The 27,429-nt window shown below is 52.0% G+C and overlaps 1 protein-coding gene across 1 annotated transcript; it reads left to right on the plus strand.

Moving 5' to 3' along the window:
• The first annotated feature begins 639 nt into the window (after positions 1–639).
• On the plus strand, positions 640–27,345 carry FLII (FLII actin remodeling protein). Its single transcript, XM_032230848.1, has 30 exons — positions 640–778; positions 4,472–4,582; positions 5,709–5,780; positions 5,885–5,965; positions 6,164–6,249; positions 7,327–7,488; positions 8,059–8,162; positions 8,948–9,123; positions 10,977–11,134; positions 11,242–11,326; positions 12,569–12,716; positions 13,037–13,170; positions 13,306–13,518; positions 14,062–14,241; positions 14,462–14,544; positions 15,446–15,520; positions 15,655–15,738; positions 16,951–17,122; positions 17,435–17,539; positions 17,819–18,010; positions 19,144–19,332; positions 19,747–19,886; positions 20,339–20,588; positions 21,089–21,243; positions 22,397–22,457; positions 23,710–23,838; positions 24,279–24,385; positions 24,801–24,906; positions 25,423–25,488; positions 25,948–27,345. The coding sequence occupies exons 1-30, from the start codon at positions 716–718 to the stop codon at positions 26,080–26,082; spliced, it is 3,822 nt and encodes a 1,273-aa protein (XP_032086739.1). The 5' UTR covers positions 640–715; the 3' UTR covers positions 26,083–27,345.
• Positions 27,346–27,429: the final 84 nt, after the last annotated feature.

Genomic DNA, 27,429 nt, shown 5'->3' on the forward strand with positions numbered 1-27,429 from the left:
AGACGATGCTGAAGCCAGGAGGCTCCTCTGTCTCTCCCCGAGTCCGGCCAGAGAAGCATAGAAAAAATTAAAAAAAAATAGCATAGAAAGCATAGAAAAAATTAAAAATTTAAAAAAAAAATCTAGGACGGCGCTTAATTTCCTTCTTTTTTTTTTAAATCCTCCCTTTTTATGTATTTAAATTATTGAAACGCCCTACAGGCAGTCCCCGACTTACAACAGCTCGCATAGTGACCGATGGAACTTGCACTGAAAAAAAGGAATCTATGGCTGTTTTTCCACCCTTAACAACATATTGCAGGCGCTCCAAATCCAGAATGCTCGGCAACGGACTCGCGTTTATGACGGCCGCAGAGTCCCGGGGGTGGGGGTGGGGGTGTCACGTGATCTCCTTTTGGCCCAGTCGGTAACCTAACGACCCGCGGCGATTCGCTTAACAACCGTGGCTGTTGAGAGGTCATAAAACGGGGCAAAACTCCCCCTTAATAAACCCTCTCGCTCAGCAGCGGAAAGGAGGATGGGGCTCCGTGGTGGTCGTAAGTCGAGGACCGGTGGAATGCCCGGGGGAGGCGGGGGGAGAGGAAGGGGTTAACGAGGGGCGTGTCCGCGCCAGGCCCCGCCCCCGCCCCGCCCCCTCCGTCCGCGGAAAGAGCCGCCGCCGCCTCCCCGGCCGCGCTTCCCCGCTCGCCGCCCGCAGCCGCCGCCGCCGCCGCCCATGGCCTCCACCGGGGTGCTGCCCTTCATCCGCGGCGTCGATCTCAGCGGCAACGACTTCAAGGTGAGCCGGGCCCCGCGAAGGCAGGCAGGCAGGCAGGCAGGCGGGCTGGGTTCAGCCCCTCCGCGGAGCCCCGGCCGCGCTGGGCTGGATCGAGCCGGGCAGCCGCCCGCCCGCCGCGTGGACTGGCCAAGCCCCCTCTCCTGCCCACTCCCACTCCCATCCTCCCCCGCCGACGCCGCCCGGAGGATGGGAGTCGGGATCCCCCGCTGCCTCGCCGCAGCGACACTTGGAGGGGGCTTTCCTGGGAGCGGCGGGGTGGGGAGGGGGCGTCCAGGAGTCCTCCCCTCCTCGGCCCGTCGGGAAAGGCCGCCCCGTCGGAAGTTTCTCAAAGGTCGGAGACTCCCTCGCCGCGCCCCGCGTTGCGGAAAAGGCCGGAGGACTTTTGGGGGAAATACCTGCAATTTCGAAAGTAAGATTAAAGTTTGGGGTTTCACGTTTTGCATCCACCCAAATCGTTCGTGTGTGTGTACACGTACACACACACACACACACACACACACACACACACACACACACCCATGCATCTTTCCCATTGGGCCGGTGGCTGTTCTCCCCCCTGCCTGCCTCCCTCGGCGGAGCTGCCTTTCTCCCATGGATTTAAATAAATGAAATGGAAGCCGATCCAGAGCAAGAGGCAAGTGACATTTCCAGTCTAACCCCCGGGGGGATTCCTCCACGACTTTGTTCAGGGGGGGTGGGCTTCATTCGGGGGCCCCTGGGGACTTCTGGGAGTTGAAGTCCACCCCATCTGGAAAGCCGCCACCCCGATTTAACTCTCCAAATCCCCAGAATCGGAGTTCAGATCTCGGATGAGCAGAGTTGGAAAGGGACCTTGCAGGTCATCTACTCCCAACGAGCCCCCCCCCCCTTCACAAAGCAGGAGAGCCCACATCTGGCCCCTCTACCTAGGATTGAACTCACAACCTCCTGATCGGATTGGAGGGTGGCTGCCTGCATCACCCTGCAGCTAATGTGTGGTACACTGCTCCTGTCCTTGGAGGCTCCACCTCCTTTTTCAGAATGTCAAATAGAGGAGGCCCTTTCCCCTGGGGAAGCGGGTGACCGGTTATTCCTAATTTTTGGTCAGGGTTGATTGATTCAGGTCCTGTGAAGTCAGGGTGCATTTCCAGGCCTCTCTTGGTCATTTTAAGATCTGGTCTTTGGGTTGTGCTGTGATTCAGTGGAAGAGAGCGAAGCCATCTCCTCTTTGCAGAGTCTGACCTGGGACAGTTCAGAAGATTGGATTGGATTTATTACATTTATATGCCGCCCTTTTCCCCCGAAGGGGACTCAGGGCGGCTCACAATTCAATCAGGGAAGGAGGTACAGACAGGGAATAAAAAAGACGAACATAACAATACACAATTTAAAAGCACACAACAACCATACCATTCGAGGAGGGGGGCAAAAAGCTCTTTAGCCCCAGGCCTGTCGGAACAGCCAGGTTTTAAGGGCTTTGCAGAAGGCCTGGAGGGTGGTGAGGGTTCGAATCTCCACGGGGAGAGCTCGTTCCAGCCACAGAGAAGGCTCTCCTCCAGGTAGTCGCCAGTCGGCATTGGCCGGCGGATGGAATTCGGAGAAGCCCCTTCATTAGGGGAGGGGGTGGGATATAGGCTCTTTCTTTCCTAAAGAAAGCAAATATTCACAAATGATTCCACAAAATCCATAAAAGGTAATATCCGCCAATTGTTGGCGGATATTAGCAAAGTTTGCCTAAAATGAAAAAAAAAACATCATGTTTTAATCATTATAAGAGTCATTTATTAAATGTATATATCCCCAATCCCCATTCCCCAATGGAAGATATGAAATAGATCACCTTTTAGAATAGAACAGGACAACAGAGTTGGAAGGGACCTCGGAGGTCTTCTAGTCCAACCCGCTGCCAAGGCAGGAAACCCTATACCGTCTCAGACAAACGGTTATCCAATCTCTTCTTGAAAAACTTCCAGTGTTGGGCGCGTTCACAACTTCTGGAGGCCTTGCCACTCAACCCCAAAATATTATGAAATCTTGCACAATTCATTTACTGAAGGTTCCTCATGTTTCCTACAGTCGCACCTCCCTCCCTCCACGTTCCTTTCCACCTTCCTCAGAGTTTCCATGTTTCTCAATTGCCCAGCTCATTTCCTCTCGCAAAGTTTACGGGGCTGATATCAGAATTATAATTAGCAGGGAGCCACATTTGGGGAGTGGGGAGGGAGGGAGGGGGGGAAGGCACGCCTGCCTTGAGATATCCCGGAGGTCAGGAATGCTTCTCGAGTGACGGCAGGAACCCTGCTTATGTATAGTGACGTCACTCGGGGAGGGGGAGGGGAGCCAGGCTCTCTGGACACTTGATCTCCCTGGCTGGCTCCTGTGCGCCTGGCGTGGACGAGGGATCGGGCGTCATAACATTTCAGACTTGTCCATTCCTTGAGACAGAAACGGTTGTTTTGAATGGTGCTTCTCTCTTCCTCTCTGTGAATGTTCAGGGACCAGATTAGGGAATCTCCCGGGAGAGGAGGCTCTGCGAGGGATCCTATATTTTAATGGACATTGAAGGAGAAGGGTAGGGGTAGGGGTAGAATAGAATAAGAATTAATAGAATAAAGAATAGAAAATAGAGTAGAGTATAGAACAGAATAGAATTGAGGGTAGGATAAGAATTAATACAAGGAATAGAAATAGAATAGAAATATAGAAATATGACTCTATGACAGTGTTTCTCAACCTTGGCAACTTGAAGACGTCCGGACTTCAACTCCCAGAATTCCCCAGCCAGCATTCACTGGCTGGGGAATTCTGGGAGTTGAAGTCCGGACATCTTCAAGTCGCCAAGGTTGAGAAACACTGCTCTATGAGCTGTGGTGGCGCACTCTGTGGTCAGAGTGCAGTACTGCAGGCTCCTCCTGCTGCCTGCCAGCTGACTGCAGTTTGGCAGTTTAAATCCCACCAGGAAGGAGGGAGGGAGAGAAGAAAGGAGGGAAGGAAGGAGGGAATGTAGGAGAGAAGGAAGGGGGGAAGGTAGGAGGAAAGGAAGGTTGAAAGGAAGGAGAGGAGGAGAGAAGAAAGAAGGGAAGGAAGCCGGGGAGGAGGAGGGAAGGAGAGAAGGAGAGAAGAAAGGGGGAGGGAAGGAGGGAGGGAAGGAAGGAGGGAAGGAAGGAGAGTAGGAGAGAAGAAAGGAGGGAAGGAAGGAGGGAAGGAAGGAAGGAAGAAGAAGTAGGAATGTTGTAAGATAAGATGGGTTTATGGGACGGTAAGAAAGCAATTTCAAGTATATTGTCAACTGTAGGGGAAAAAATTGTTATAAATACATATTATTAATAACAGTTATGAGATCACATAATTGTGAATGTATATATGAAATTAATAAAATTTTCAAAAAAAAAAAGAATTAAAAAATAAATAAATCCCACCAGGCTCCAGATTGAGGTGGGTAAAACGAGGACCCGGATCGTTGGGGGGCAAGGGGCCGACTCTATAAACCACTTAGCGAGGGCTGTAAAGCGGTGTATAAGTCTAAGCGTTATGCCTATTTGTTTAACAACCACGCAAAGTTAAAATGGTGCAGAAAAAAGTGACCCCCTGGTCCTCGCACTTATGACTCCCGCAACACCCCCTTGGTCGCTTGCCAGAACAGCCTCCAGCTGGTTTATCAGATCTGACACACACACACACACACACCCCTCCGACGTCTCTCTCCCTGCACAGGGCGGCTTCTTCCCGGAGCACGTGAGGTCGATGAGCAGCCTGCGATGGCTGAAGCTGAACCGGACGGGACTCTGCTACTTGCCGGAGGAACTCTCGGCCCTCCACAAGCTGGTGAGAGAGGGGCGTTTCCTTTTGCAGCCTCCCCGGGGATCATTTGGGGGAGGGGGCATGGGGCCCCAGAAGGGTCTTTTTAAAAATATATATATACTTTTTTTATTTTCCACTTTCATAACATATAATCACATGTATACTATTGCATAGCCAATATCCTATTGTATTAAGTAGTAATTACATCAGTTCCTCTTGTCATCAACACCCAGAAAGATAAAAACCCATTATTAGCTCTTCTGCTCTCCATACACCTCTTTCTTCTGCCTCTCTCCTACCTCCTTTCTTCCCTCCATCATCCTTTCCTACTCTACTTCCCCTTCCTTTCTCCTTCTCCTCTCTCTTCATTCCACTCCTTATCCTCCTCATCTTAGCAATAGCAATAGCAGTTAGACTTATATACCGCTTCATAGGGCTTTTAGCCCTCTCTCAGCGGTTTACAGAGTCAGCACATTGCCCCCACAGTCTGGGTCCTCATTTCACCCACCTCGGAAGGATGGAAGGCTGAGTCAACCTTGAGCTGGTGAGATTTGAACTGCTGAACTGCAGAACTGCAGTCAGCTGAAGTGGCCTGCAGTACTGCACCCTAACCACTGCGCCACCTCGGCTCCATCTTCCCCCCTTACCCTCTCTCCTATCCCTCTCTTCCTATCTTTCTTCTCTCCTCTGTTTCCCACTTTTCCTCTTATTCACTTGGTGTATTTCAGCTTCAGAGTCTTTTTTTTAAAATCCCCCTTAAGTGTTAACATTGCATTTTTTGCAAGGAAGAGTTATGACGATGTCCTCCCACCAGCCTCCCCTTTCACCTTTCCCTCTTTTTAAGGCTAAACTCATGTGCCCAAAGGGGGCCTTCGGAGCCTTCTGGTTCAAGGACTAGTGAGAGAGAGAGAGTGGGTGGAGGATTTGGGGAGGGGGGGAGGACAGATTTCCCTCCAAAGATCTCCCCCCCACCCCCCGCTTCCTCCTGCCTCCTTCACTCTCACATCCTACCCCAAGCCATGTCCTCCTCCATTGGATTTGGGCTCAGTACACAAACCCAGATACTTTGTCCACAGGGAACAACCCCTGTGAAACTCTCCAGTGGGGAGGGTGCAGCCCCCAGACCCTTTCTGCTTCTCTTCCGCAATAGGAACACCTCTCTGTCAGTCACAACAACCTGACCACCCTCCACGGAGAATTCTCCAGCCTCCCTTGCTTGCGGGTAAGTCCTCTGCCCCCCCCCCGAAGAGCTCCCCTGTTGCCCCTCTGCGTGGTCCCAGGCGGGCCTGACACCCCGCCCTCTTCTCTCTCCTCCCACTTCCCCAGGCCATCGTCGCTCGGGCAAATGCGCTGAAAAATTCTGGGATTCCTTATGAAATCTTCCAGCTGGATGATCTCTCGGTCCTGGTAGGTGGCAGCCCTGGCTGGGGGGGGATTCTCACAGTGGCCACGTTGGAGATAATTGCTCTAAATTAAGGTGCCCCCATTGTTTTTGCTGTCTTCCTTTGGGCCCCTGAGAAACGTGGCCTGCGTGGCAGCCGTGGCAGGAGTCCCAGCCACGTGATGCTCCCGTGGCCTCTTGATGTGCCCTTTCTGTCTCTCTAGGACCTCAGCTACAACCAGCTGACTGAGTGTCCCCGGGAGCTGGAGAACTCCAAGAATATCCTTGTGCTCAACCTCAAACATAACAGGTAAGGGTCCTCAACTGATAACCGATTGCTTAGCAGTTACAACAGGCGCCCCACTCCCCCCACCCCGAAATAAAGCTGCTTATGACCTGATTTCAAAGTTATGACATCCACACACTCCCCAGGGCCACATGATCCCATGATTTGGAGCACTTAATAGCTGACTCTCCTTTACCGAGACTGTGGTCCCATGGCCACAATCTTCCGTTGGGATTTTGCCAATATTCAGATTTACTCCTGGCTTCCTCCAAAAGCAATAAATAAAATGGGTTTGCTTAGTGCCAGAGGGTTTGCTTAACGACCACGGCACAGCGGCTGCCAAGAAGGCCAAAATATCGGGTCCAGTCACTGGATGCCTTGACCTGTAACCCCAGTCCTCCGGGATTGGGCAGCCTATAAATCTAATGAATTGAATTGAACCCCACAACAACTCCTAGCTAAAATCCAGGGCTTTGCAAACTCTGGTCGTGAGTCAAGGACCGCCATACATGGGGAGGGAAGAGGCAACTGGAGAGAAGGGTTTAACGTTGCAAGCCTTTTTTCTTGCCACGAGTGAAACGGAGGCCTTTGGAAGGGCCCTTCGCATTCGCCAAAGGGGGAAATTGTGTGTTGGGATGGCCTCCCTCTTCCCTTCCTTCCTTGGCCCAAATCCAAAGCTTAAACCAGAGCCAAACCATAATGACCACTTGCCCAAAACAGACAGCAGAGGGAAAGGTATTATTGGCGGATTCTGCCACTCCCTCCTTTCATCTCAAGGGCCCGTCCGCTCTGCCCTTCTGCCAACTCAGACAAGCACCCAGCAAACGGCAGCTTCAACCGAGAAGCCAGCGGCGGCCTCCAGGCCTCTAGGCCTCTAGGCCCAGCCCTCCACGGAGGGAGGCACCCCAGGGCATTCGGGGTGGAGGGGAAACGAAGGGCTCCTTGCAGGGGGGAAAAAATCGGGGGTGTGGACCGCCCGGCTGCTGAAGCGCCTCTGGCGAGCGAGCGGGGCGAGGCGCTGGCACCAGGAAGGGCCCCTCCCTGGCAGCGTAAACAAGGCGTGTCCCTCTTCTTCCCTCCCGCCCCGCCCGGCCCCCGCAGCATAGACAGCATCCCCAACCAGCTCTTCATCAACCTGACCGACCTGCTTTACCTGGATTTGAGTGACAACAAGCTGGAGAGCCTCCCCCCCCAAATGAGGCGCCTGGTGCACCTGCAGACTTTGCTCCTGAATAACAACCCTCTGATGCACGCCCAGCTCAGGTAGGAGGGGGGGGCAGCCGGGACCCTCCGTGTCTCTTCCCCTGGGAGTTGCAAGGGGGGGGGGTCCCGTTTCCAAGCTGCAGACATTGGCCTAAAGCTTTCCGGGCCAAGTGCCCGAAGCCCCTCTGTGTGCGCAAATGTGCGTGCGGCCGAAACCCCCCAAATGCAATGGACGTGGTCCCGTCCCCCCATGTACACAGCCCCCCTGCCTGCACCTATCCCCCACGCGTGCGCGACAGAGACCCAGCTGGCCGGCGGGAGGCAGGCGTCCGTGCACAGCAATGCTGAAGGGGGGCGATGGCTCGCGTGGCCACAGAGAGGGTGCTGCATGCCACCTGCGGTGCGCGTGCCATAGATTTCGCCATCAGGGCCTAAAGGGAAGTCCCTCTCCTTTGCTCACTTTAAAGGCGCTAGTCCCTGGGGTTCAGGGGAGACCTGGGCACAGGGGCAAAAAGGGCAGGTGGGCAAGTTGAGGAAGGCCAAATGGGGGCAGAAGCCCACCTTGCTTCCCTGCGCCTGGTGGTCCTGTCTCAGCCCTTCCCCCCCTCTCCTCTCCCCCCTCCCCTGAAGACAACTCCCCACCATGACGGCTCTGCAGACGCTGCACCTCCGGAACACGCAGAGGACCCAGACCAACCTGCCGACGAGTTTAGACGGCCTCAGCAGCCTGGCAGGTACCAGTTGTGTTCCCCCCCACCTCCCGCCAGGGGCCTGGAAAGACTCCGCTAGCCCAGCCTTCCCCCCCTTCCCCGTGGCGTCCTCCAAGGGGGCTGGACCTCAAATCCTGCAGCCTCCAGCTGGCTTGAAGCAATTGTAGGAACCGCACTTCCGATGCGCTGGGAGAACAGCGCATGTTTACTTATAGTAACAGGAACACCTTGAAAGTGGGGCGAGGGGAGAGATACTGCAACACAAGTGGGGGCACTGTGGGCCCCAGAACTTGCACTCGTGGACGACCACCTGGCCCCCCCTCCCAGTGAACCCCCTTCCCTTGTGCGACTTGGTCTTCCTCTCTCATGGTATTGGACCTGGGTACTTGAGAGACCGCCTGCTGCCAATCACCTCCACTAGACCGATTAGATCCCACAGATTAGGCCTCCTCCGAATTCCATCCGCCGGCCAGTGTCGACTGGCGACTATCCGGAGGAGAGCCTTCTCTGTGGCTGCTCCGACCCTCTGGAACGAGCTCCCCGTGGAGATTCGTACCCTCACCACCCTCCAGACCTTCCGCAAAGCCCTTAAAACCTGGCTGTTCCGACAGGCCTGGGGCTAAAGAGCTGTTGCCCCCGTCTCGAATTGGTATGACTGTTGTGTTTTAATTATGCATTGTTTTTTATGTCGTTTAAATTCTTGTTTGTATCCCCCTTCCCTGGTTGAGTTGTGAGCCGCCCTGAGTCCCCTTCGGGGGAAAAGGGCAGCATATAAATAAAATCAACATCAACATCTCTGCCCTGCACAGATGTGGACCTCTCTTGCAATGACCTCATCCGTGTCCCGGAGTGTCTCTACACTCTGTCCAACCTGCGGCGTCTGAACCTGAGCACCAACCAGATCTCAGAGCTTTCTCTCTGCATCGACCAGTGGACGCAGCTGGAGACCCTCAACCTGTCAAGGAACCAGCTGACTTCCCTACCGGTGGGTGGCCCTTCCTGGAGACCACCAGCCTCTTGTGGGCTCCTGGAGTCTAGCTAAGGGCAAGACCGGCAACTGGAGCAGGAGCCAATGATGGCTTTATTAAACCATCATCGTATTTAATTAAAGCCAGCAGGTTAAACCAACGGTGGTTTTGAGGGGTTTGACACAGGTCTAAGAGCAAAGCAGTTAGACTTATATACCGCTTCATAGGGCTTTCAGCCCTCTCTAAGCGGTTTACAGAGTCAGCATATCGCCCCCACAGTCTGGGTCCTCATTTCACCCAGATAGATAGATAGATAGATAGATAGATAGATAGATAGATAGATAGATAGATAGATGATAGATAGATAGATAGATAGATAGATGATAGATAGATAGATAGATAGATAGATAGATAGATAGATAGATAGATAGATAGATAGAGATAGAGAGATAGAGAGAGATAGCAATAGCAGTTAGACTTATATACCGCTTCATAGGGCTTTCAGCCCTCTCTAAGCGGTTTACAGAGTCAGCCTATCGCCCCCAACAACAATCCGGGTCCTCATTTTACCCACCTCGGAAGGATGGAAGGCTGAGTCAACCCTGAGCCGGTGAGATTTGAACCGCCGAACTGCAGAACTGCAGTCAGCTGAAGTAGCCTGCAGTGCTGCATTTAACCACTGCGCCACCTCGGCTCTAAAGCATCAGAGTTCCCTCAACCAAGCATCTAGGTAGTCCTTGATTTACGACCAATCACTTAGGAATCATTTGAAGCTACAACCGATATAAAAAGGGGAACGCATGGCCAGGATTCACCCTTCCTTAAATGGGGAAGGGGGCTATGCTGGATACGTTGCTGTTACAGAAAAAGCAGAGATGTTCAGGAACTGGCCACATTCCAGGGATAAGGATAAGAGGCCTGGGTTTCCGAACCTTCGTACCTTGAAGATGTGCGGGCTTCAACTCCCAGAATTCCCCAGCCAGCATGCTGGGAGTTCAAGTCCACAGGTCTTAAAAGCTGCCAGGCTTCAGAAATGTTAAGAGGAATGTAGAACAGTAAATCCATTTTTTTTTCCTCTCCCTTTGCAATTGCAATTTAGGGAGACTTTTGTTCTATGTTTGTAAAAAACCGTTTGGATCTTTCGTGCCACAAGGGATGCGTTTGGACAAAGTCTTGTGGAAAAGCAGCTTCTGAAATGGGGATTTCTCTACATGGGGCTGCCCTTGAAGAGTATTCGGCGACTTCAGCTAGTCCAGAATGCGGCCGCGCGAGCGATCGTGGGTGCACCTCGTTTCACCCACATAACACCTATCTTCCGCGAGCTGCACTGGCTGCCTGTCGATCTCCGGGTGCGCTTCAAGGTCCTACTCACCACCTATAAAGCGCTCCATGGTAGTGGATCTGGCTATTTGAGAGACCGCCTTCTGCCAATTACCTCCCTGCGTCCCATCAGATCGCATAGAGTTGGCCTCCTCCGTATTCCATCCGCCAGTCAGTGCCGACTGGCGACTACTCGGAGGAGAGCCTTCTCTGTTGCGGCTCCGACACTATGGAACAATCTCCCCGTGGAGATTCGTACCCTCACCACCCTCCAGGCCTTCCGCATAGCACTTAAAACCTGGCTGTCCCGACAGGCCTGGGGCTAAAGACCTTCACCGTACCCGAATTGTATGAATGTTGTGCTTTTAATGATGTATTGTCCTATATGTAACTCGGTTTGTCTCCCCCTCCCCTTGAATTGTGAGCCGCCCTGAGTCCCCTTGGGGAAAAGGGCGGCATACAAATATTAATAAATACAAATACAAATATTTCCTTCCTGAAATTAATGTTTCATCCGTTCTTTCTCCCCCCCCCCCCCCGCCTTCTCCAGTCTGCCATTTGCAAACTCACCAAACTAAGGAAGCTCTACTTGAATTCCAACAAGCTGGACTTCGATGGCATCCCCTCCGGCATCGGGAAGCTGGCCAACCTGGAGGAATTTATGGCAGCCAATAACAACCTGGAGCTCATTCCCGAAAGCCTTTGCAGGTAAGTCACGCTTGGGCTCCTCCGCCCGGCAGCAGGGCCGTTGTTCTCTGGACAAAAGCTGGACTTCTTCAGCTGAGCTCAGCCCGCTGACCCTCCTCCGTCCCCAGGTGTGTGAAACTCAGGAAGCTGGTTTTGAACAAGAATCGCTTGGTGACCTTGCCGGAAGCGGTGCATTTTCTGACAGACGTCGAGGTGAGAGTTTTGGGGGGCAGAGGAATCCTGCAAAGAGGAGGAGGAGGAGAATGGGGCGTCCTGTAAAAAAAGGAAGTTTTTCCCAAGAGGCAACTGGACTTTCTGCGTTATTATTATTATTTTTTTGGAAGACATTTCGCTTCTCATCCAAGAAGCTTCTTCAACTCTGACTGGATCCACCCACCCACCCACCATCCAGTCAGAGCCGAAGAAGCGTCTTGGTTGAGAGCGAAACTTCTTCAAGGAAAAAAACCAGAAAGTCCAGTTGCCTCTTGGGGAAAAAGCCCCTTTGGGACAAGAGTTGAGGGTTAAGGACCAGCTGTAAACAAGAACCTTTTTTAGTTTTCCATACAAAAAAAAATTCACCAAGTGAAGGAGAGGAAGAGTGGGAAACAGAGGAGAGAAGAAAGATGGGAAGAGAGGGATAGGAGAGAGGGGAATGGGGGAAGATGAGGAGGATAAGGAGGAGTGGAATGAAGAGAGAGGAGAAAGAGAAAGGAAGGGGAAGTAGAGCAGGAAAGGATGATGGAGGGAAGAAAGGAGGTAGAAGAGTGGGAAGCAGAGGAGAGAAGAAAGACAGGAAGAGAGGGATAGGAGAGAGGGTAAGGGGGGAAGATGAGGAGGATAAGGAGGAGTGGAATGAAGAGAGAGGAGAAGGAGAAAGGAAGGGGAAGTAGAGTAGAAAAGGATGATGGAGGGAAGAAAGGAGGTAGAAGAGTGGGAAACAGAGGAGAGAAGAAAGATAGGAAGAGGGGGATAGGAGAGAGGGTAAGGGGGGAAGCTGAGGAGGATAAGGAGGAGTGGAATGAAGAGAGAGGAGAAGGAGAAAGGAAGGGGAAGTAGAGCAGAAAAGGATGATGGAGGGAAGAAAGGAGGTAGGAGAGAGGCAGAAGAAAGAGGCGTATGGAGAGCAGAAGAGCCAATAATGGGTTTTTATCTTTCTGGGCATTGTTGACAAGAGGAACTGATGTAATTATTATTTAATACTATATGATACTGGCTATGTAATAGTATACATGTGATTGTATGTTATGAAAATGGAAATAAAAATATTTCACACAAAAAAAGAACCTTTTTAGTTTTGAGAAAGTCTCCCAGATGGCCGTTGAGGGCTCAGGGACAGCGAGAGAAAGTGGGTTGTGGCGGAGAGACTTCCCTTCTCACATCAGAGGCCCGAGCCTTGTCGCTGAAGAACTTATTGTCTTCTCTGCTCCTGACTGAGGTCCTTTTCTCTGCCTGCAGATCTTGGATGTCCGGGAGAACCCAAACTTGGTGATGCCTCCAAAGCCCATGGACCGAACTTCAGAGTGGTACAACATTGACTTCTCCCTGCAGAATCAATTGCGGCTGGCTGGGGCATCTCCTGCTACGGTGGCAGCGGCAGCTGGAGGTGAGTTTAGGACCCTCTTTTGGGTCCTAAAGACCCCCTTTGGATGTAGGTTAGGACACACTTTGGATGTAGGTTAGGACACACTTCGGTTGTAGGTGTGTAGTTTTCTAGCCTTCCCCAGCAAACAGCCACAAGAGAAGGTCAAACTGTTGCCTTCAGCCCGATCATCTCAAGAACTTCCACCTGCCTTGTAAACTAGAAGCACGCCGATCTTCCCGATCTTGTTACTTCCAGGTGGGAGCTAAAACTTCTCCGTCCAATGTTCTCCTCTCCTTCTCTTGCTTTCTAAAACTCTTCCCCACTCCCTCCTTGGGTTCCAGGGAGCAGCCCAAGGGACCCCCTGGCCCGGAAAATGCGCTTGCGAAGACGCAAAGATTCAGCCCAAGACGATCAAGCCAAGCAGGTCTTGAAAGGCATGTCAGACGTGGCCCAGGAGAAGAATAAGAAGCTGGAGGTAAGGCGACGACCACAAGGTTGGATTCCTGCCCGGGTGACCCTCGCCCCCACCCCACCCCCCCATGGCTGCGGAGGAAACGGAGAAGCTGTGATGGGGGCTAAGAGGAAAACCCCTTCCCCTTTTCCCCTTTAGGAGAACGGAGACCTCAAATACACGGATCTGAAGACCCGCCGTTGGGACAAGAGTCTGGAGAAGCCTCAGCTCAACTATTCGGAGTTCTTCACGGAGCACGTGGGGCAGCTGCCGGGGGTGACCGTCTGGCATATTGAGAATTTCGTGCCCATCTTGGTGGACGAGGCTTTCCATGGGAAGTTCTATGAAGCCGATTGCTACATTGTGCTGAAGGTGGGCGTTGCCGAAGGGCCGGGCTGTGTGTGTGCCTGTGTGTGTGAGTATGATATGCCCACAGCCCTAACCTCCCCATCGGAGGCTGGTTTAGGGCAATGTCCTTCAACCACTTTCAGAAGTTGGGCCAGATATCCAGTCCACTGTCCACATCTGGCTGTGGCCTTTCAAGGTTATGGAGAGCAGATCGCCCAGAGATGAATCCTCTTGGGAGACATTTTCTAGAGCTGGAGAACATGCAGGCAGTTCCCCAACTTGTGACCGGTTGCTCAACAATTGTCCGAAGTTACGACAGACCTACCTTAGGTTACGTACGCCCCAGATTTAAACTTGGGGTGATCTTGTGACCGAATTTTGAGTACTAAGTAACCAGATCTCATTAACCACCATGAAAAGGATGGTCAAATTGGGTTGGTCGTGGTTTTATGGCCATGTGTGATAGGCAGGGTCCTGTCGAGGGCTACCTGTTCAGGAAGAGCAGGCGTAGGGAGAGGCCCGAGGCAGGCCTTCACCCCTCTCCAACTCCTAATTGCTCTTCTCCAGACCTTCCTGGATGACAGTGGATCCTTGAACTGGGAGATCTATTACTGGATCGGCCAGGAGTCCTCCCTGGATAAGAAGGCCTGTTCGGCCATCCACGCCGTCAACCTGCGGAACTTCCTGGGGGCCGAGTGCCGGAGTATTCGGGAAGAGATGGGGGACGAGAGCGATGAGTTCAGCCAGGTACCCACCTTTCTCTGGGGGCGGGGGGAGAGGGGCTTCCCTTCCAAAGATCTTTGCAAAGACCCAGGCCTTCCGAACTGCAGGGAGCGGCCCCAAGAAATTGGGAACAGGAGCAAAGAGGGCAAAGGAAGAGCAAAATGACTTAATAGGTGGCAGGTTGGCTTTAATGCAATTGTTTCTGTCTTTCCGCTTTTGAAAATCCCCTTTTTTTGGACGCGAGGTGTTTGATCACGAGATCTCCTACATCGAAGGGGGCACGCCGAGTGGCTTCTACACGGTGGAAGACGTCCATTATGTCACCAGGTAAACCTGAAGCGTCCCCATCATTCAGGCTTGGCTCCAGGTGCTCAGGAGGAAGCCGGCGGTTACGATTGGGAGTTAGAAAGGAAGCCCGAATCTCTCAGTTCAAAAATAATGATTTCACAGGCCCATTAAACTTTTCTGCTCTTCCTCTACCTGCAGCCCCCCCCCCCAGCAGTTAAGATTACCTGGTGGAGTTTCAGGAGACCGTTGGGGTCTTTGGGCTCAAAACTGGTGGCTCCCTGGGCAATTTAGGGGTGGGACCTGCCTGCTATCCTGACTCGCCCCCAAATGAGCCAGCTTGCAAATCTACAAGTTATTCCCATCTTTCCTTTTGGGCCTTTGGCCTGCCACACTTTCTATTATTCTACTACGCATTTCTTCTATGGTGGGAAAATGGGAGGGGGGCATTGTAGGAGTTAGATGCTATGTAGCCATAACAACATTCTTTCTAGAAAGCCAAGGTCATCCTTAGTCTCTGCACCTGACTGGAACTGGATGGGTGGAACTGCCAGCATGGCACTGGATGATTGGACCATGGGATGGGCTTGTGGGTGTGGGGGCAAGGTCTTAATAATTTGGAGCTGTGAGCAATACTTTGCCTTCAACTCTTGATTTACTTTTGGGTGCTATTTGGAACCCTGCCAGTTATGGACGTTTCTAGCTTGACTATTTTGCGATGGCAACTTATAAACCGCAAATCCGTCCTTTGAAGAGGCTGCAGGAATTGTTCCAGCCTCTTGTTTTTCAAATGCCTCCTTCTTCGAATGGCTTTAGAGGAGAGAGAGAGAGGATTATCAATTGCACAGCGTTCATTTCTTGTTTTCTCCATCCGTCTGTCCATCCCCGTCCCCCCCCCCAAAGTGGATTTGATCAAACTGTTGTTTCTGCAATTTCAACGCAGGCTTTACCGTGTTTATGGAAAGAAGAATATCAAATTGGAACCAGTTCCTCTGAAAGCAACCGCTTTAGATCCTCGGTAAATACGCGGAGCAGCCGCCTTTTGAAGCCTTGAGTTCCGTCGGCTGCTGCGGGGTGGCTGGGAAAATGCCCGCTGGCTATGTTAAAAAAAAACACGTTTCTCTGCTCCCCCTTTTCTTTTCTTCCTTCTAGTTTTGTCTTCCTGTTGGATCACGGCCTTGAGATCTACATCTGGAGGGGCAGCCAGGCTACTCTCAATGGTACCACCAAGGCCAGGTGAGTGCCAAAAGAAGGGCGTGGCCCAGCTGCTCTCTGAAACATCTGGAGGAGTTTAGAAGTTTAATAACATTTATATGCCGCCCAATCCCGTAGGACTCCGGGTGGCTGATAATACAATAAATCAAAAAGAAGAGAAGAGAAGAAAAGATAGATTTAAAAAACACACCATGCACTCCATTCCGAGTGGGGCTGGACCATATTTTGGGGTCAACAGCCCCAGGCCTGCAGAGGTGCATTGATTTTAGCTACATCGCTATCTGACTTTGCCATTACTGCCAGCACCCCCCAAAAAATAGAACCTTCATGGTGATGTCACTCTCCCAAAAGCAAGAAAGGCACTAAAAGAGATTTTTTTAGGAAGATTTATTTATTGTTCCTCACCCGTGGATAAAAACCTTGCCAAGCTAAAGCCGACTACTTGGACCATAAAACAGAAAAGACTCTGGGAACCGTTAAGGAGGAGCTGACTTCACCCTCTTTCTCACACACAAGCTCTCTAAGCTGCTTTGTCTCTTGCTCCTCTGGAATCCGCTCCTTCCCTCCTGGGAATCTGGACAACAGTCCATCACAGGGATGGGTGGGGGGGAGGGAGAGAGATCTGGTAGCCCAGCCAGTGTGTCTCCTTCTCAAGGCTTGGCTGTGTAAAAGCAACTGTGCCAAAAGCTTTGAAGGCTATGTTGTGACTCAGCAGAAGTTTGCTGTGAGTTGAGTCGGGATGCAAGATTAACAATGCAGCTGGGGCTCGTTAGTGGCGTCGTCTGGTGATAAAAGGACGGATGGTGCCACGCCCTGGTTGCAGGAGTCAACGTTCATTCATTCGTTCATTCAACGTTCATTGTTCATCGGTTGTGGTGAGACACTTGGAGAAGTGATTTGCTTTCTGTAACCCTGATTCAAGGAGACACTTGGAGAAGTGAATTGCTTTGTAAGAGTTTTGTTTTTGCATTCTGTTATCTTCTTGCCAGAGACTTTATTTATGTTTATTTTTGGGCTCGCAGCCAGTCTGAGCCGAGGACTGATAAAGTTCTTTCCTTTTAAGTTTGTCTGCCTGTCGTCTGTTAACGAGCGGAGAAGGGGGGGGGGGACAGAACAGGCTACTAACGTTGGGCAGAGATGGAAGCAGGGAGGCTTTTATCAATGGAGACCCAGGCTCTCTGTCATTCTGCTGCTTCTGGATTCCCCTCCCGCCCAAACCCCTTCTCTTCTCAGGCTCTTTGCTGAGAAAATCAACAAGAACGAGAGGAAAGGCAAGGCGGAAATCCTGCAGCTGACTCAGACCGAGGAGACCCCGGAATTCTGGGACCTCCTGGGTGGGCAGGCAGAAGAGATCAAAGCCCACGTCCCAGATGACTTCAAGCCACCCAGGCCGAAGCTTTACAAGGTGAGGGAGTTGAGGAGAAAGAGAAGGAGGTGCCGGCACATCTTAAGAGTGGATGCCAGCCTCCTCCGCCCGTTTCTGTAGGGAGTTTCCAGGAACCTGCTTTGTTCTTGCCAATCAAATCCCTCCTGCTCTAGACTTTAGTTTTGGGGCATTTGTGCCTAAAGGGGTTGATTGTGAGAGAAAGCAGGTCTTTGGAAAACCAGTGATGCCATGTGGGTTTGGATGACCTCCAGGATGGCTCAAACTGGGCTTGGCTTGCCTCCTTCTCTGGGTAAATGCTCTTCCTTCTTCTCCGTTCCTCCCCCTGCGCAGGTTGGCTTGGGACTGGGCTACTTGGAGCTGCCCCAGATCAACTACAAGCTCTCCGTGGAGCATAAGAAAAGGCCACCGGTGGACCTGTTGCCCGAGATGAGGCTGGTAGGGACAAGGGAAGTGCTGATGGGACCAGAGTAGAAGTTCTAGACCAGTGTTTCTCAACCTTGGCGACTTTAAGTCCTGTGGACTTCAACTCCCAGAATCCCCCAGCCAGCATAGCTGGCTGGGGGATTCTGGGAGTTGAAGTCCACAGGACTTAAAGTCGCCAAGGTTGGGAAACACTGATCTAGATGGTTTCTCCCTCTCTTACCTTCCTGAAAGGAGATTCCAAGTGGTCCAGTTGAGCCTCAACCATTCTCCTTCTCTCTTCTCCTTTGGTAGCTCCAGAGCCTGTTGGACACCAAGTCGGTCTACATTCTGGACTGCTGGTCAGACGTCTTCATCTGGATCGGCCGGAAGTCCTCACGCCTGGTGCGGGCGGCTGCTCTCAAACTGGGACAGGAGCTGTGCAGCATGCTTCACCGCCCCAAACATGCCATGGTCATCCGGAACCTGGAAGGCAACGAGTGCCAGGTTGGAAGGAGGGCGATTTGGCAAGGAGGGACAATGGTTTGGTCCCAAAGGACTTCTAACCCTCTCCAAGGGTCACTCGGGCCACATTTGCCCACTTGCCAGGAGAAGGAAGCTATAGGGAAGGTTGCAGGGTTCAGAAAGTAAGGGGGCAGGATTTGCGAAGCGAGGGGGCTTCTCCTAGCCTGATGTGAAGCTTTGGAGGAGAAAGGTCTCTGCTGAAGAGATGATCCTACAAGAAAAGAGAACTAGCTTTTATATATATATATATATATATATATATATATATATATATATATATATATATATATATATATAATTTTCCGTTTTCATAGCATATAATCACATGTATACTATTACATAGCCAATATCCTATTGTATTAAGTAGTAATTACATCAGTTCCTCTTGTCATCAACGCCCAGAAAGATAAAAACCCATTATTGGCTCTTCTGCTCTTCATACACCTCTTTCTTCTGCCTCTCTCCTACCTCCTTTCTTCCCTCCATCATCCTTTCCTACTCTACTTCCCCTTCCTTTCTCCTTCTCCTCTCTCTGCATTCCACTCCTCCTTATCCTCCTCATCTTCCCCCCTTACCCTCTCTCCTATCTCTCTCTTCCCATCTTTCTTCTCTCCTCTGTTTCCCACTCTTCTACATCCTTTCTTCCCTCCATCATCCTTTCCTACTCTACTTCCCCTTCCTTTCTCCTTCTCCTCTCTCTTCATTCCACTCCTCCTTATCCTCCTCATCTTCCCACCTTACCCTCTCTCCTATCCCTCTCTTCCCATCTTTCTTCTCTCCTCTGTTTCCCACTCTTCCTCTCATTGGTGTATTTCAGCTTCTGAGCAAACTCCAATCTATGTTGATGGTATTTATGCTTCCATATCAATATACGTAACATATCTTAGTTTTAAAGAAAAAATAAGAGAAGACAGTATACATGTGCAATCATATTACATTAAAATCTAACACCCCTCGTCAAGCCTAATATACATCCCTCCCTTCCACCCTCCCCCCCAAACCCTCCCCTCCCCCCAGCCTTCTCTCCCCCAACTTCCCATACACGGTATAAATCTTTAACAAAAACAGTCTAGATTTGGTCTGGATTTTCTGATGGGGATCCGTGTCCCTGCCAGGTCTTCAAATCCAAATTCAAGAACTGGGACGACGTCCTGAAGGTGGACTACACCCGCAATGCTGAGGCCGTCCATCAGCCTGGTGGCCTCTCAGGAAAAGTGCAGAAGGATGCTGAGAAGAAGGACCAGCTGAAGGCCGACCTGACTGCCCTGTTTCTTCCACGCCAGCCCCCGATGCCTCTGAGCGAGGTAGGCCCTCCAAGGTGGAGAGATAACTAAGCTAGGCCCACCACTCTGGCGCCCTTGTGTGGAAATAGGTAAAGCATTCTCCCAACTAGCGTTTCCCAACCATGGGTGAACTTCAACTCCCAGAATCCACCAGCCGGAAGAGAAATTGGCTGGCTGGGGAATTCTGGGACTTGGAAGTCCACCCATCTTGAACTTGCTGAAGGTTTGAGGAACACTCCTCCAAATACTGGACGATGGGATCATTTATGACCCAGATCTGCTCCTGGCAAAAACAAGAAGCATCTCTTTGAGACACCTAGAACCTTTCCCCACCCAAAGCATTCCTCCCTTCTTGCCCTTCCTCCGTCTCTCGCTTGAAGGCCACCTCCATGACTCAAGTCTTTGGGCGGGTGGTTGCTTCCCCTCCTCCCCCAGGCAGAGCAGCTCATGGAAGAATGGAACGAAGATCTGGACGGCATGGAAGGCTTTGTCCTGGAGAACAAGAAGTTCACCCGGCTGCCTGAAGAGGAATTTGGCCACTTCTACACCCAGGATTGCTACGTCTTTCTCTGCCGGTAGGTCATCTCGCCAACTTCCCAGGTGCTCCATGACTTTGGTTTCCCGGGGAGGTGTCTTTCCATCCTGCCTTCTCCCTCTGTCCAAATCAGTGCATGGCGTTCCTCAAAGCAGGGAAGTGGGTTGAGAGCAGATGCTTCTTCAGAAATGGTCCTCTCCCATTCCAGTGTAGGAGTCTCTGGGGGACCCTCCTCCCCGATTCCTGGTGGGCTGAAATTCACACTCTGATCATGGATATTGACCTTTCTTTGCTGGGACTCAACCTTTAAGAGATGCCCTTCCTGTTGGGTCCTACGTGGGCCCTTTGGACAAGGCCTGGCCAACCCCATCCCTTCCTTGAGATGTTCTCCTAAGTCTCCACTCCTCGGAGCTGATCCTGGTGCTGGAAAAGGTTCCTCTTTTCTGCTGCTTGAGGAGAAGTAACTGAGTAACTTTGGTTTTGTCCCGAGAGGTACTGGATCCCTGTGGAGACGGAGGAAGATGAGGAGGAGAAGAAGAAGAAGAAGAGAGAGGAAGGGGGCGCTGAAGGAGAGGAGAAGGACGAGGAGGAGGAGATGGAAGAAGAAGAGAAGCAGCCAGAAGAAGACTTCCAGTGTGTGGTTTATTTCTGGCAGGGCCGTGAGGCCTCCAACATGGGCTGGCTGACCTTCACTTTCAGCCTCCAGAAGAAATTTGAGAACCTTTTCCCAGGCAAGCTGGAGGTGAGCCAGAGGATCATCCCTGGGGCCCGAAGGAGAGTGGGGAACTGGGGGCGCCCATCCTCTCCGCAGTCTTCTGGGCTGGTGTTTCCAAACTTGGCCCCTTTAAGGTTGGCCCCATGAGGGATTCTGGGAGTTGAAGTCCACCCATCTTCAGAGCCAAGTTTGAGAAAGACTGCTGTAGGAGCAGAGCTGGAATAAATCATCCTGCCCTCCATATCTCTGCACCGTTGACCAGGATGTTTTGGCCAGAGGAAGGCAGGGGTACTACACACCTGCCCAGGTGTGCTGGACTTCAACTCCCAGAATCCCCCCCATCCCCACCCAGAATGAGAAATGCTCCCTGATTAATCTGGCCTGGAAAGGACCGTTCTTAAAAAAAACACACAAACACATTAAGGCAGAGGTGCCCACTTTAAAATTTGTGGACTTCAACTCCCAGAATTCTCCAGCCAGCTAAGTACAGCTGAGATTTCTGCAACCCCCCTCCCCAAATCCTCCAGGTTGTGCGCATGACCCAGCAGCAGGAGAACCCCAAGTTCCTCTCCCACTTCAAGAGGAAATTCATCGTCCACAAGGGGAAGAGGAAAGCCAGGGATGACAATCTCCAGCCCAGCCTCTACCACATCCGCACCAACGGCAGCGCGCTCTGTACCCGGTGAGGGGTGCCATTCCCTGTGGGCAGGGTTGGGGGTCTTGGGCCTCTGGACTCGCTGAGACCATTCAAAGCCTCGGAGGGGATGGAGGGTCCTGCTAGACACCTAGGAGAAGTTCTCCCATTTCTGCTCTCCTTGCATTTTGGGAACCCCCCACTGGGTTTACACAAGAGTTTGGATGTTGGAACGCAGAGATGGTTCGAGGTTCGAGGTTCATTTTATTTATATGCCGCCCTATTCCCAGCGGGACTCAGGGCGGCGCACAAACCCAAGGAGGGGAAGGGAAACACAAAAACTACACAGAAAGTACAGGGCATGTAAAAACAACCAACAGCCACACGATTCGAGAGGGGAAGGGAACTCATCGACCCCAGGCCTGCCGACACAGCCAGGTTTTGACGGCTTTTCGGAAGGCCTGGAGAGAGGTGAGGGTCCGAATCTCTGCGGGGAGCTCGTTCCAGAGGGCCGGAGCTGCCACAGAGAAGGCCCTCCCCCGGGTAATAGCCAGATGACATTGGCTGGTAGACGGAACCCGGAGGAGGCCTAATCTGTGGGATCTAATCGGTCTGGTGGAGGTAATTGGCAGCAGGCGGTCTCTCAAGTACCCAGGTCCAATACCATGAAGGGCTTTATAAGTGAGAGATGGAGAGCTAATGTCGTTTGGGCATTTCTAAAAGAAGCTTGGCCATCTTCTGCTAAATCCTACCTCCCCACCACCACCCAGAGACCATCCAGAGAGAGTTTGTTATGTTCTGGAGTCAAACCACCGGAACAAATGCTGTTATCTTCAGGATACCCCTAAGCCAGTGTTTCTCAACCTTGGCAACTTGAAGATGTCCGGACTTCAACTCCCAGAATTCCCCAGCCAGCATCCGCTGGCTGGGGAATTCTGGGAGTTGAAGTCCGGACATCTTCAAGTTGCCAAGGTTGAGAAACACTGCCCTAAGCCTTTGGCCAAAGCTGCCTCCCTTGATGTTCCTGCTCTTTCTTTGTGAACCAAATGAATTCCCTTCGTCATTCTTCTTTGGCCACGTATCGGTCCATCAACCCAACTCCCCAAACCCAAATCGGGCCAAAACCCAGACATGGGAAGGTACTGGGGTTCCTTCCCTTTGTCCCTGTGGGTGCTGATGGTCTCCTCACCTTCCCTTCCAGGTGCATCCAGATCAACACGGACTCCAGCCTTCTCAACTCCGAATTCTGCTTCATTTTAAAGGTAACCTAAGCCACACAATGGATGAAAACCGAACTTCCTTTTTTTTTTAATCATGCTCTTTTGTAAAATGCATCACGGAAGTTTCAGGTTTAAGTTTCGAGTTTAATAGAATTTGTATGCCGCCCACTCCCATTGGGACTCACAAGCAAGATAAAAACATTTTAAAAGAATTTAAGAAAGATACAATTATTAAAATAATACACCATCCTTTCTGTCTAAGTGGGGCTGGATATTAATCAACAGCCCCAGGCCTTCCGGAACAGCCAGGTCTTAGTGGCTTTACAGAAGGCCGGGAGAGTGGTGAGGGTCCGGATCTCTGCAGGTAGATCGTTCCACAGGGCCGGTGCAGCTACAGAGAAGGCCCTTCCCCGGGGGGCCACCAGCCGGCATAACCGGGGCATATAACATTGAACAATAAACACAGCCCACCCTCTTGTCAACAATACCCCCCAAAATACAAACCCAATACACCACTTCGACCCACCATACACCCTTTCTTTCACCCCCCCTCCAACTTTCGTTCTTCCCTCCAACGTTCCCCTCTATCCTACTTCCCTTCTCACTCTATCACTCCTCTCTCCCAATACACTCCCTCCCTTCCTTCTCACCCTCCCTCCAATCCTCTCTCCCACCCTCTCTACCCCTCTTTCTTCTATCCCTCTACTCCTCCCTTCCGTGTATCTCTGCTATCTATCAATATATTCAGCTTGTCTTATTTTAACACTAGAGTTAAAGAGCAACAGTATACAAGTGCAATCGTGTTATTTTAAAATCTAACATGTACTATATTTCCCCCCTCCCCCCTAAGACCCCACCTCCCTTCCCTCCCCCCGACTTCCCAGAGCCCATACACGGTATAGCTTTTTAACAAACACAGTCTAAAATTTGTTAAAACAAAGGAAATTAACGGGGGGAAAAAGAGAGTCAATAAGATCTCTACGTTGAGCTCAGCTTCTTGTTGTCCCCCGATCCTGTGTGATCTTATTGGTCGTTGGGAGATGAATGGCAGGAGGCGGTCTCTCAGGTTGGAATTCAAGGCCTCTTTCCGGGGCACCGATCCCCCCAAAATGGGTGCCCCCAGAATGCTAATACTTTCGTACCCCCCACCGCCCAGGCTGGCTCTGAATTCACGTAGCCTGAAGCCCTCGGGTGGAAGCCAGGTGGGAGAAGGCTGACCTCTGGCCCCGGGAGGTCCAGCCGTTGCAACTTTTTAAGACTTGTGGACTTCCAACTCCCAGAATTCTCCTTCCAGGTTCCCTTCGAGAGTTCCGACAATCAGGGAATCGTTTACACCTGGGTCGGCCGAGCTGCCAACCCGGATGAAGCCAAGCTGGCCGAAGATGTCATGAACCACATGTTTGACGACTCGTACAGTAAACAGGTAAAGAGAACAAGGGGGAGAACATTTGCAGCTCAGAGCACCAGGCCCCCGAGTTGTTTTCTTGCAAACCTTTCGTGACCCAACTAGGTAACCTCATCAGTGCTAGGAGGAGGGAGTGGGGATTGCTCCATATTTACATACGGTGGCAAGCTGTGCGACTGGATCACACCACCTCCTGGCCAGCAATCGACAGCCTAAGTGAGGAACCACAAGGAACACGACTCGGGGCCAGCTACTCCTATATAAACAGAGAGCAACCCCCCCTCCTAGCACTGATGATGTTACCTAGTTGGGTCATGAAACGTCTCCCAAGAAAACCACCAAGCTCCAAGGACCCCACAGGTGAAGATGATGCGGTTGGGGAAAACCCACAAGCAAATCTTCCCCACTTCCCCTCCCCTCCTCTTCTTCCTTCTCCTCCCCTCCTCCTTGGTTTGCAGGTGATCAATGAGGGAGAAGAACCAGAGAATTTCTTTTGGGTGGGGATTGGAGCCCAGAAACCTTACGACGGAGATGCCGAATACATGAACTTCTCCCGTCTTTTCAGGTGGGCAGTGGGTTCCCTGGGGAGGGTCCCTTCTTCCCCCAAAGAGCTCCCCTAATTCCCCTAAGAGCCAAAACCCACCCTCCCTTTACATGGCTTTTATTTGTTTTATATGGGTCTTTTTACTGTTGGTAAGCTGCCCTGAGTCATTTTACTGGCATATAAATTTAATAAATAAATATAAATTAAAAAACGAAATAAAAGGAAAGTTTCTGGAGAGTAACAGGCCAGAGAAGGAGCTGCCCTTTTTCCCCATCACCATCCAACAAACCCTCCCATCTGTAGCAGAATCCAAGAGGCTCCCAAAGAGACTGAATTTCCTCCTGGGGGGCGGGGAATGAAGGGGGGTCCCTTCTTCCTCCTTCTGCCCGGGGCTCCGTCTCAAGGCTTTTTCCTGGCTTTGTCCCTCACCCACCAGGTGCTCCAACGAGAAGGGCTACTTCGCGGTCTCGGAAAAATGCTCCGATTTCTGCCAGGATGACCTGGCCGATGACGACATCATGTTGCTGGACAACGGCTGTGAGGTCAGTCTGGGGTAGGAGCCGGACGGGACCCTTGGCTGGCTGCGGCCTGGAGGGCATGAACGGCTTGCAAAGTGGTGGGAACCAGGAGGAGATGCCTGCTTTGGTCGCCTCTGGAGGAGACCCCGCCCGGTCGTCATCACCACCACCTCCTCCTCTTCTTTTCCTCCTCCTCCTCTTCTCCTCCTCCTTCTTCTCCTCTTTCTTCTTCTCCTCCTCCTCTCCTCCTCCTCCTCTCCTCCTTCTTCTCCTCCTCCTCTCCTCCTTCTCCTCCGCCTCTTCCTCGTCTTCTCCTCCTCTTCTCCTTCTTCTCCTCTTCTCCTTCTCCTCTCCTCCTCCTTCTCCTCTCCTCGTCTTCTCCTCCTCCTTCTTTTCCTCTTCCTCTTCTCCTCCTCAGTCTCCTTCTTCTCCTCCTTCTCTTCCTCCTCTCCTCTTCTCCTTCTTCTCCTCCTCCTCTTCTCTTCTCCTTCTCTTCTCCTTCTCCTTCTCCTCCTCATTCTCCTCCTTCTCTTCCTCCAGGTCTACATGTGGGTGGGGACGCAGACCAGCCAGGTGGAAATCAAGTTGAGCCTCAAAGCTTGCCAGGTAAGGACCCCAAAGTCTTGCTGACTGTTCAGGGCGGAGACCGAAGGAGGCTCCGTGTTCACCCCCCCCCTTCTTTGGCTTCAGGGGGAGAAAAGGCCTCCCGAGTTCTCCTGGCCTCCTCCACTCTTAAGGGCATGAAGGTGCACAGGGGGTCCTCGACTTACGACCATTCGCTTAGAGACACTGCGGCCATCCTAAATACGAGTCAGTTGCCAAGGCTCTGGGTTTTTATCACGTGACCCGGGGGAGGCTGCAGAGGCCGTAACTGTGAAACGTGCTCCCGGGTGCCCCTTTTTCCCAGTGCTGTGGCAACTTTGAAGTGAACGGCTGTAAGTGGAGGACTTGGGTGGTTTGAGGAATCCAGGAAGTGGCCTGGAGGTTATAGGTCAAGTCCTGAATATATTTAGGGCCGGTTGTTCACTGCCGGCCTTGAACCGCTCTCCCTCCCTCCCTCCCCAGGTCTACATCCAGCACATGCGGTCCAAGGACGCCGGCCGGCCCCGGAAGCTTCGCCTGGTTCGCAAGGGCAACGAGCCGCTTCCCTTCACTCGCTGCTTCCACGCCTGGAGCGTTTTCCGGAAGCCGCCAGCTTAACGGCGGGGCCCCCCACAGCGCCAAACCTCAGACCTCACCTGCCACCCGCGGTGGCCCCCCCCACGGGGGACTCCCCAACGGATGGACTTTGTAGTCTTCTGCCAGCACTGGGTGGACCATCCCCACCCTTCACTGCAACGCGCTTCTCTTCCGGCTGCGGATGGGAGGAATGGTTACTCAGAGAGTGGGGGGAGCCGCCTTGCTTACCACCCCCCCCAATCCCCCTCCCCTGCTGCTTCCGTTCCCAAGGCCCCTCACGCCTCCTTTGAGGGTCAGACTTTGCCTGGCTCCCTCTTAGCCATCGTCAAGAGGGGAGAAATCTTGGCTTTCCTCCCGCTCAAACCCTCCTTTGCCCCCTCGTCCCCCCGTGCTCTCTGGAGCCCCCTCCCCCTGTTCAGGAGCAGCAGCCCCCCAACTTTGTGCAGGCTGAGACCCAGGAGGATCTCCCTGCTTGGGGGTCTCTGGCAAAGGCTTGCAAAGAGATTTCCGAATGAGGTTTGGAGCGGAAGCAGAGGGGTTTCGTTTGGGGGGGGGGGGTGCAGGGGGAGGCTCTTGATCTGCAAAGCGAATGTAAGATTCCTCCCCATCTTCCATCCCTGAGAAGGGAGAATTTCAGCAGGTGCTTTCTGTGCTCCTCAAAGCCACCCCTGGCTGCTAAAATTCTTTTTTTTATGATTATTTTTTACAACTACTAAAAGCACAACTCTCTTTTATTGCCTTCCAGTTGAAATGCCTGCTCTTCTTCTTCCTTCTTTCTTTTTTTGCACTGAATTACAGAGTTTCAAAAAAAAAAAAAAAAAAGCTCGATCACACAAAGAAGTCGTGTTCCTTGCTTTGCTCCTAGTCCTCATGAGGTTCGGGAAAAGCAAGATCTCTTTTTACAACTTTCTGCTTTGCGCCCCGTTTGCAGTGGGCCCCGTTCCGTTCCGTCCCAGATACCCATCCGCATTTTGGAAAGGGTGGGGAAGAAAGCCACGAGAAAGAAAACACTGGGAAGAAATAGTAAAATGCAGCAGAGGTGGCACCGTGCCCGCCAAGCATCTGCAGGAGTTGGTGCCAGCTGCGGAACGCATGGCCAAAGGCATTGCAAATGGCAGGCTTCCTACCTCCAGACAGATAGAATAGCAGCAAGCAGGAATTCAACCGGCAAAGCGCAGGCTTGCATCTGGCCTGGCGCAAACACAGCGGAGGGGGGCATCAGTCCCAGGGCTTCACACAAGCTTCCTTCTGAAGGTCTCAATAAAGATTGCAAAGATGGATGTTTATGAGCTGCCATGTTGTCTTTCTTTTCTGACAGCTATAAGCAAACCCCGGTTCGCTCCCAACATTTTTAATGCTTGTCCTCCC

The sequence above is a fragment of the Thamnophis elegans genome, chromosome 14 (genome assembly GCF_009769535.1).
Source record: "Thamnophis elegans isolate rThaEle1 chromosome 14, rThaEle1.pri, whole genome shotgun sequence".
NCBI classification, from domain to species: Eukaryota; Metazoa; Chordata; class Lepidosauria; order Squamata; family Colubridae; genus Thamnophis; species Thamnophis elegans.